Raw genomic sequence first — 11,136 nt, 5'->3', positions numbered from 1 at the left:
GTTGGGGGAGATATATGATTATTGGAAGAAGTAAATTAGATGGAACGTTAACATTATTATTAAAGGAAAGTAATGGGACTTTATCCTTGTGGGGAAATCGAGGATTCGAGGTGAATAAACAAAGATGGAAAGGGGGAAAAAATATTAAAAAAAGGACCGACAAGTATCTTTTTCTCGTATTTGTGCATCACTAAAAAAAAATAAAAATTGAGATAGCTTAAACATGTCCTTGCTACGAATATTTGGGTCGGTAAATAATTTAATGCTGAAAGGGTTAAACTTTATAATGAAAATGTTAAAATATCCAGCTCAATAAATTAGATTTACAAGTGGAGAGAGACCATATATATATAGCCAGTGTATGAACCCCGTAAAGAGGTGGTGCGGGATTCTTTAATGTCGGGATAGTTACTAAAATAGTCCTAAACCTATTGTACAAATGCCAATTCAGTTTTAAACCTTTCAATGTGGGGAAAATTACCAAAAATGTCTAAACCTATTGTGTGAATGTCAATTCAATCTTAAACATTTCAATTTGGCCAATTTAGTGCTAAACTTTTGACAATTTGCCAATGTAATTCTTTCAGCCAATTTTGGTCGGTAATCACTAACGCAGATGCTGGCCGTCCTACGTGACACGACCGGCGTAGGACGGCTAGTGGCTAGTGCCAACGTGGACAACTATACGCATTTTCTAAAATTTTCTGAATTTTTTATAGTATTTTTTAATTTTCTTTTTTCCTTTCCTTTTTTTTGTTTTATTTCTTCCTCCGCTAGTTGCTGGCCATCGCCGAGGCCCGAGAAAATAAAAAGAAACGAAAAAAATTATAAAAATTCAGAAAATTTAAAATAAAATGAAACAAATTGTCTATGTTAGCGCTGATCATGTCACATAGGATAGGCGGTGTCCACATCAGAGATCACAGGCCAAAATTAGTCGAAAGGACTATATTGACAAATCGTCAAAAGGTTTATGACTAAATTAGCCAAATTGAAAAGTTTAATACTTAATTGGCACTCATACAATAGATGTAGGACTTTGTTTTTTGCAATTTTAAGGGATAAACCCTCTTATTAAACGTGGAATTTGGACAAACAGGGGCTTGGACATGCGATGGCAGAACCTGATTCTATTACAATGTTAGAATGTCTTTAAATTAATAGGTGGATTAATACACCATATATATATATTATATAAACCCAAAACAGGCCTAATATGGAAATTTTCGAAAAAAATTCAGAATTAGTCCTCATGGCATTTTGCATAAATTAATTATTCTATGTTTTTTTCGTTTTTTTTCTTGGGTGGGGTGTGGATTATAACTAATGTAACTAGAGAGCACGCGTTGAGAAAAGACTTTACCACCATTTTGATTTTATTTTTTGCATTTTGTCTCATTTCAGTTAATGACAGAGGACCACAGATATATGTTAAGAGCATGAAACCATCACATCCTCACACATTACATCAACAAATTATAATATTAGCTAGCCTTTTTAAATCAAAAGGTCAAATTAGCACAAGGCTAGAGAATTTACATGTTGAAATTCCCTAATCTCCACATTAGTCAGCCCTAATTTGGGGTTGAGTCCTTATCCTATGTGGTCATCAAAATAGGAGGGTTTCCAATTTCAATCCATTCCCGCACTTGCAAGTACCGCATTTCTTGGCACGTCATGCCCTGATATTATATACTAAACCAATCGTTGATTACAAGAGAAAATTATCTTAATCGATCTCAAACATATCGTACGGACAACAATCCAGTTTTAAGCTCTTCGATTTTATCAATTTAGTCCTAAACATTGGCAAGAAACTCTAATGTAGTTGTTCCGGCCAATTCCCGCCGAGGAAACTGCCGACACGACGGTGTGCCACGTCAGCAATGATGTCTTTTTAATATTGCGCAGCGTACGATGTCACTAGCTTAACGTAGACAAAATCATGTTTCTGTTTTTTTTTTCCTTTTTCTATTCGCGCGGGACACGCCTCGGCTCAGAAGAACGTCGCCTCCACGGGCACCACACGTTCCCTCCCCCGTTTCGGCGAATCTGGGCATGTGCCCCAATAGTTTCTTTGCCGCCACGTGGCGCTGGATCGTGACATTAAGACAGAATAATATGGAAAGGACAAAAAAAATAAATTAGGTGATGAATCAGGCCCGATGGAAAAGAACAAAATGAGAGAGATTTGAAAAGGCAAGACATGTCGGATTAGATCCGGTCATAATATGGAAAGGACAAAAAAATTGAAGTAGGAATTGGATCGCCAAAAAGAAGAAGAGAAAAAAAAAAGAGAATAGGAGGGAATTTGATTCGCCGTCTTTTGAAAAAAAAATCGATTGTACTAATTTGAGATTTTTTATGGTATTAACTCTTGTATTTATAGTATTAGTTATACGATAAATTCAGTGTGATGGAGGATCAAAGAAGTCAGTTTGATCTTTTTTATGCACATGAGTATTAGTTATACGATAAATTCTTACACTCGTTGATTGTACGAAATATTTTTTACACCGATGAAGGATCAACCGCAGCTCATTTAGATCAACCCGAAATAACTAAAAAAAAAGTATTTATAGAATTACACATACAAAAATTTACTTTTTCTATTTATCCAATCTGTATATTAATTTTCTTCTATCATTAGAGGATTAGAAGAGTTTATTATTCAGCGAAAATCAAAATATTGAAGTAGTTACCTTACTATCAATATGGGTCAAGAACTTGACATGCGAGTCTTACTTGACTGAATTTTTAATTTTTTAAACACACATGTGAGGGTGACGCATCCAAACATACAATGATTAACATAATAAATCCTCCCATTAGGATTAACATAATACAAGAGGAGACTTTGAATCTCCTAAGTCCTGACAAGTAAGGGCCGCACGGTACACATGGCGACCATCGAGTGGAGGGAATGCTCGCTGGCATGGAAGGCCGGACCTACCTAATATTTTCTCGGAAACCTAGTAACATGGTATATGTATTAACCAAGAAAGGAAAAGAAAAGCTAAATAGAGAAACAAATGATTTGCTCAAACGGGAAAAAACAAGGGAGGGGGGGGAAGAAATACTAAATAACGAGGAAGTATTAAGTAGAGGAGGAAAACAAGGAAACAAATCACGATATAGTAAAGTCAACATGAAAAAAAAAAATCCATACTTACTTTATTAGAAAAGAAACAAGAAAGTATTATCTGGACCCAACTCATGGCGCCACAAGTTTCGATATAAAGGAATAACCTCCCATGATCAACTTGCCGACCCCCAAAATCTCAAGAAGAAGAAGAAGAGGAGGAGAAGGGATTAGTGTTGGTCACCGAAAACAATGTCCACTTCACTCCTCAAGCGCACCCCCGTCCTCCTCCTCCTCCTCCTCCTCCTCACCTTCTTTCTCCTCGTCCCGCCGGCGCTCTCGGTCGCGCCCGAGGAGTGCACCGCCGAATCCGGCAAATGCGTCAACAAGGCCAAGGCCCTCCCCCTCAAGATCATCGCCATCGTCTCCATTCTCGTCACGAGTATGATCGGCGTCTGCTCCCCGCTGCTCATGCGCTCTGTCCCGGCCCTCCACCCCGACCGCGACCTCTTCGTCATCGTCAAGTGCTTCGCGGCGGGCATCATCCTCGCCACCGGGTTCATGCACGTGCTGCCCGACTCCTTCGACATGCTGTCCTCGCAGTGCTTGCAGGAGAACCCTTGGCACAAGTTCCCGTTCTCCGGTTTCGTCGCCATGCTGAGCGCCGTTGTGACGCTGATGGTGGACTCAATGGCGACGAGCGTGTATAGCCAGAAGAACAACGCTGGCATCATTCCCAACAGCGAGGGCAGCAAGGGCCGTGACGGTGACCTGGAGATGGACGTGGCGAACGCCGTGCAATTGCATAGCCACGGCCACCACCACCACAGGGAGGCGGCGAAGGTGGAGGGTGCGAGTTCTCAGCTGGTTCGGTACCGGGTAGTTGCAATGGTAAGATCATGCTCAGTTAGATTTAATTTGTATGGTACTGCTAAAGTCCACATAGACGTGAAGCTCGCACGGATCAGCAAGATGAATCCCCTCCACCCCACTATCAATATTTCGCAAATAGCATCATCCATTTACATAGACCATGTGAAATTCAATTTAGCAGTACACATGAAGAACATTTTTAAGGCATTTTTTTCTGGGGCTTGAACTTAAAGGAAACAAATGTCGACATAGATGCAAGACTCGCTTCATATGCTTTAGATTTCGTATTATGCATTATGTATTATCTACCTTATGGACCGTTCAAAAGTTTATCATTGGCATGTGGGATCTCCTGCAGCTCTTGGGTTTGTAGTTGAATGCTTATGTATCGAATTTCTTGAAAAGAAGGTTGAAATCTAGTCTTTTGTGTGCTTGGGCAGATTCGGTCTTATAGAACATAGGACCAGACAATGAAGGCAGAAATTGCAATCAAACACAGACACTTCAAAAACAATTAAGAAATGCGGAATACTTTGGTCAAGGAAGATGATTGTTGGTGTTGGTATAGCTAATGCTCAATGAGCTGATTAACTTAACACTGAGTGGTTGGATGAGAATTGTTAAGAAGTTGCATTAGCTCGTCTTTGGGTGAATATATATTGGGATATCGGTGGCCAGAAAAAAAAAGGATAGAAATGGTAGTATTTTTAGTCATAATTGAAAGATTGAAGAGGATTTCTTTGAGAAATCATATGATGGACTTTAGGAAATTCTCGAAGAGAATTGTGTTCTACGATATATATTTATCGATCAGAATGGTTAAAGGATTCAATTTAAGTAACTTCTTAGGGTCTTCTCTCTACACTTAACAGCTATTTTCCTAGTTTATTTTAAAAAATCCTGATAATGTCAAAATGAGCGTTGTAAATCATAAAAAATCACGAAAGATTGTATAGGGATCTTACATGTTCGTGTTATAAGACTTTAAGTGTTTCAATTCGAACAAAAGTCAAATCACGAGAGTCGCATGATTAGAAAACCAGTAAACATTAGAAGTTATGATTTGATTACGTGCATCCCTCCTATTAGCGACCCTCGTACAATTTGATTTTCTCAATTGGGATAATGGAATTTGTAAGATATATCGAACTTACTTGAACTCCTACTTTCTCTTAATTAAAACCAAGTATATCTATACCTCGAGAAAAATATGATCACATAGTGTTGGAAATTAATATATTAGCTTCAAATTGTTTTCCTCACATATCAATTTCTTTTCTTGACATTGAAATTGGGATCAATTGTACTCAGGTGCTGGAGCTAGGAATAGTGGTACACTCGGTGGTGATAGGGCTTGGATTGGGAGCTTCAAGCAATGTGTGCACCATCAAAGGCCTTGTGGCTGCTCTTTGCTTCCATCAAATGTTTGAAGGCATGGGTCTTGGTGGCTGCATTCTTCAGGTAACAATTTATATCCACAAACCTCAAAATGTTTTACAATTTATAACGAATAAAAACAAATTAATCTGCAGAAATCGTTGTTATCTCAAGTTCACATGCTGGCCCAAATTGGTTAATTGGAACTTATGCTTAACACTATGAACAGGCAGAGTACAAGTTGCTGAAGAAGCTGGTGATGGTGTTCTTCTTCGCGGTGACAACCCCGTTTGGGATCGCACTGGGGATCGCGCTGTCAAGTACGTACCGGGAGAACAGCCCGAGCTCGCTCATCACGGTCGGCCTGCTCAATGCATCGTCTGCGGGACTCCTGATCTATATGGCCCTGGTCGACCTCCTCGCCGCCGACTTCATGGGTCCAAAGCTGCAGCGCAGCATCAAGCTCCAGATCAAGTGCTATGCTGCCGTGCTTCTGGGTGCCGGTTTCATGTCTCTCATGGCCAAATGGGCTTGAGGTTATGCTAATTATCCTCAATAACAAAATGTGTAACTGGAGTTCTATTCTTTGTTCTTTTTGCTATTTGGTTTATGCTCGTGCTACATGGTGTTTGGCTTTTGGCTTTTAAACAACAATAGAATGTGATTATCGTGTATATGATATGCTCTCACCATATGGGATGCTAAATCATGAACACGAAAAAAGTATTTTATAGATCCGCTACCTTACGGTCGTGAAAAGACGGATTAGTCACTTTTGAAATGTCGTTTCCTCTTTATTGGACAATGCTGACACTCGCACCTCAACAAAGATGCCAATGACCAAATAAGGTAGAAAGACACCCGCCTTTTAAATTACTTTTTACTAATGAAAATCCGTGGATTGTGTTTCTTCATCTTAACAAATATAAAGGTAGATAAAAATATCATTTCAAATTAAATTGCAAGAAGTTTGAATTAATGTTAATTATAAAATTGAAAGTTTGGATAATATTTCTTTTCAACATATAAACTAATTTAATTTAAAGTAAGAAATTAGCATCGTATAACGTGCCACTAAATTATTGAGTAGACATTAAAACAACATGTACAGTAGAAATCTGCATTTCATCAATGACAAGTGACAACCTATAGTTATGTGCATTATGCAAAATTTTCAGGGAAAAGCATCCTCAGAATTTTCCGATATATGTAAAATGATTTTCATTTTTTTCCTCTAAGGAGAATAGCAATATGTTAATTTCGTAGTTGGTGTAACTTAACGATTTAATTTTATTCGTTAATGCAAAATTCTTAAAAAGGTGAGTGCTGATATAAACAGGACTTGTTGTGTGAGTAAAGTGAATATTGATGAAGATTTTCTAATATTATTATTTTGGGTACTACTTTCCAATTTCATTGTTATTATACTTTAGTAGTTTCGACTTTGCTAGAACTAACTTCCACTCAAATTATTTCAACTGTACTAAGCTTATTTTAGTTGGACTTTTGTATTTTTGTTTTGGATCGTACATAAACAACTAAAAATAAACTATAAACTTCCAACTAAAATAAAGGTCACAATATTTTTTACTAAGCTTATTTTTATTCAAACTAAGAGAATGTCCGTATTAGTTTCAATTTCTCACTTAATTAAATAAGATATGAATAATTTTTCGTAATATATATAGTTTTTTATTTTAATTTTCCTCAGCTTTTGCATTAAGAGTGTAATGGTGAACTGGAACTTATTCACGTAATCAAATAAGTCGTACATCAAAATAAAATTATTTAATCTGTAATAAGATATGATTTTAGCCTTTTGTTACTCTGTCATTTAATTCACTAAGATACATATTGTTTATTCGTGCAATTCATATTATAATCAAAGGGAAATTGTCCAATTTGTCCTAAACCTATTTTACGGATGACAATTCAGTCCTAAATTTTTTAATTTTTTTCTAGTGTAATCCTACACCTTTGTATGAAATTCCAATACAGTCCTTCCGGCCAATTTTCATCGAAAATCACTGACGTGGAAATCCAGTCATTACCGACCGTCCTATATGGCCCTCGCCTAGCTATACAAGGGTTGACCGGGGTTAGAAAAAGAAGGAAAGAAAAAATAAAAAAATAAAAAATTTAAAAATTGTCCACATTAGCGCCGATTGAGCCACATAGAATGGATGGTACTGATAAGATTGTCACCTCACAAATTTTGGGCCAAAATTGGCCGGAATAACTAAATTAGCAAATTGTCAAAAATTTAATACTAAAATGGTAAATCATCAAAAGATTATGATTAAATTGACATAATTGGAAGGTTTGGGACTAAATTGGCACAAGTGCAATAAGTTTAGGACTAAATTGGCCAAATTGAAAGATTTAGGGCTAAATTAGCACTAATGCAATAGGTTTATAACTTTTTTGGTAATTTTCCCGTTTGCAAATAATAGACATCTATATTATATACACACTGTGTGGAATTAGAAAAGAATCAAGTTGTTGGAGACTGACATTTCCTATAGTACGGACCAATTAGATGGAATAAAAAAATCGTAGGGACCATTTTGTTGGCACGTAAGTCTATCTATTTTCTAGGAGAAGCAAATATCCAAATCGCCAAAACGTCATCGTCCTGAATTTATTTAAGCCCTATTGGCAATTTTCTAATTTATTTACGTAACTTAAGATAATTATTGTAGAAGTGCGATCCGATTAAACTAATCGAATCACAAAAATCAGTGAAGGCTAGACAGCTAATCAGTAATTTATGTCGAATAATCTACTAAGAAGCCTCCCTTTCTTCCTTAATTAATCACATGCTCTGATTGTAAAATTAACAGCTAAACTAATTATCAAGGCAAAAGACCAGCAGCTTTGGAGAATAAATAAATTATTCTAGAATAAATCAAGGGTACTCATTTCAATGTCCTCGAAATCCGGAACTTCTTCTTATCCACGAACTTAGAGGTACAAAAAGTTGGGGAGATAAATGGTTTTTTACGAACTAAATTAGATAAAACGTTAACAATATTATTAAAGGAAAGTAATTGGACTCTAACCTTGTGGGAAAATCGAAGATTTTGAGATGAATAAACAAAGATTGAAAGGACAAAAAGAAGAAGAAGATGAAGACATAGACAAGTTTCTTTTTCTCGTATTTGTGCATCAATAAAGTCTTTTATGGTCCTTTTAATTTTTTTGTGCAATCGATATTTTGGTCGGTGTATAACTTAAGGCTGAAAGCCTACAAAAAAATCTTAGTAATGTGAATTACGCGAAATTTGACGGATGAGGGCCGTACGTGCGAAATAAACTGAGACGAAATCTGACTTCAATACCGCTTTAAAACGTCTAACCCAAAAATCCAAAGTTACTAACATAGGGACACCGCATGTACATATATAATATATAAACCCCTTAGATAGACGATGTTAGATGCTTTAACTTAGAACATAGCTAAATACGAAAATTTTCATAAACTTAAAATTTTTCGATTAATTACATACCCTCATAGCATTTTGCATATATCAACTATTCTATAATGCGTTTTTTCGTTTTTGTGGTTTTAACTTAAGTAGCTAGCGAACGTGCGTCGAGAAGACTTTCACCACCATTTTGATTTTGATAACCCCAGATATACATATATATATATATATGTATGTTAAAGCAAGAAGCCATCACATTCTCACATATTACATCAACAAATTATAATATTAGCTTTTCTAAATTCAAAGTCAAATTAGTATAAGGCTAGAGAAGTACAAGTTGACATTCCCTAAAGTATTCATTAGTCAGCTTTAAGTTGGGTTTAATTACTTCTGATGGTGTTGAGTCATTGTCTGGTGTGTCATATTAGAAATGGAGGTTTCGATATCAATCTGTATCAGTACTTGCAAGTACCACATTTCTTGGCATGTTGTGCCCTAATATTATATACAGACCAATCGATGAGCTGGCAATCATTTCGGGTCTCGGGTTCAGGTTATTTCCGACCCGTTTCCTATGTTTTCATGTTGAGTTGAGTTGAGTTCCTAGTCTATGGACAATTTGAGGGCCTTAAGAAAAAAATTTCATTCCTTTCTCTCGTAGCCCCAGTTGGTATGTTGTTATTACTTAACTATAATTTGAATTTTCCAGTGTCGTTAACGCGAGATTTGATTTGCAATCAGGTTTTTTTTTGTGTGTTGTGCATGTTACTGTAGCATATGCCCTTTTGATAACCCAAGGAGGTTGCTCAAGTGATAAAGGTTTGAGTTTGAATGATCATACTTGTGCACTCTCTTCGGGCCGCCTCCGAGAGCACAAGTTTATGTGTCTCTAGTAATTACCCGGTGTGAGTGGGAGAGGGAACCGTCGCACTAGATATGGATCAATTGGATATACAAAGAGTCCCAAACACCCGGATGATACCAATAAATAGTCATGCCTTCTTGATTCTTTTTTTCCAAAGAAGATTATGTAGGGTCTACCGGCACCCTCAGAAAACCAAACTCTAGCGTACATAAATTTGCAAAAGCACAATTGATTGAAGTCTGAATTTGAAATCTCTGGTCTAATATAACTCATAAGAACATTCTGAATTCATGGGAAGAGAGAGGAGTGGTCAAGTATTCCTTTATCCGGTGGGAAATATCACATTGCTAGTATGTTGTAATTAGTTTGTTCATGGCCACATTGTTAGAGGTGACTATAGTGTGAGCGCATTGCATTTTGATTTTGATAACTCCAGATATATATATATATATATATATATATATATATATATATATATATATATATATATATATATGTATGTTAAAGCAAGAAGCCATCACATTCGCACATATTACATCAACAAATTATAATATTAGCTTTTCTAAATTCAAAGTCAAATTAGTATAAGGCTAGAGAAGTACAAGTTGACATTCCCTAAAGTATTCATTAGTCAGCTTTAAGTTGGGTTTAATTACTTCTGATGGTGTTGAGTCATTGTCCTGTGTGTCATATTAGAAATGGAGGTTTCGATATCAATCGGTGTCAGTACTTGCAAGTACCACTCTTCTTGGCACGTTGTGCCCTAATATTATACACAGACCAATAGATGATCTGGCAATCGTTTCGGGTCTCGGGTTCGGGTTATTTCCGACCCGTTTCCTATGTTTTTATGTTGAGTTTTTTTTTTGGGTCGAATTTCTTGTTGAGTTGAGTTCCTAGTCTATGGACAAGTCGGGGGCCTTAAGAAAAAATATTTCACTCCTTTCTCTCGTGGCCCCAGTTGGTATGTGAATTGTCCACTGTCGTTAACGCGAGATTTAATATGCAAATCAGGTCTTATTTGCATTTTGCCTATTACTGTAACATGCCCTTTTGATAACCCGAAGAGGTTATTCAAGTGATAAGCGTGTGTGTTGCTCTCCTTGTTTATGGTTTGAGTTCGAATGATCATACTTATGCACTCTCTTTGGGCTGCCTCTGTGAGCATAAATTTATGCCTCTAGTAATTACCCGATGTGAGTGGGAGAGGGAACCGTCGCACTAGGTACGGATCAGTTGGATATTCAGGGAGTCCTAGACACCCGGACAATACCAATATACAATTATGCCTTCTTGATGCTTTTTTTCCGAAGAAGATTATGTTAGGTCTGCCGGCACCTGCAGAAAACCAAACCCTAACGTACATAAATTCACAAAAGCACAATTGATTGAAGTCTGGATTTGAAATCTCCGGTCTATATAACTTGATACAGATAATAACTCACATGAACGTTTTGAATTCTTGGGAAGAGAATGGAATGGTTAAGAGGTGATTGCGGTAGGAGCAC

General features: G+C 36.8%; 1 protein-coding gene across 1 annotated transcript; it reads left to right on the top strand.

Annotated features, from left to right (window-relative positions):
• Positions 1-3,331: 3,331 nt before the first annotated feature.
• LOC115693645 (fe(2+) transport protein 1-like) lies at positions 3,332-5,991 on the top strand. The gene is made up of 3 exons (XM_030620678.2): positions 3,332-3,973; positions 5,267-5,416; positions 5,562-5,991. The coding sequence occupies exons 1-3, from the start codon at positions 3,335-3,337 to the stop codon at positions 5,865-5,867; spliced, it is 1,095 nt and encodes a 364-aa protein (XP_030476538.2). The 5' UTR covers positions 3,332-3,334; the 3' UTR covers positions 5,868-5,991.
• Positions 5,992-11,136: the final 5,145 nt, after the last annotated feature.

The sequence above is a fragment of the Syzygium oleosum genome, unplaced genomic scaffold (assembly GCF_021117445.2).
Source record: "Syzygium oleosum isolate NSW1041296 unplaced genomic scaffold, Sole_v2.1 Sole_v2.14, whole genome shotgun sequence".
Classification (NCBI taxonomy): domain Eukaryota; kingdom Viridiplantae; phylum Streptophyta; class Magnoliopsida; order Myrtales; family Myrtaceae; genus Syzygium; species Syzygium oleosum.
The sequence above is the reverse complement of the archived record's forward strand: the minus strand, read 5'-3'. Positions and strand labels throughout refer to the sequence as shown.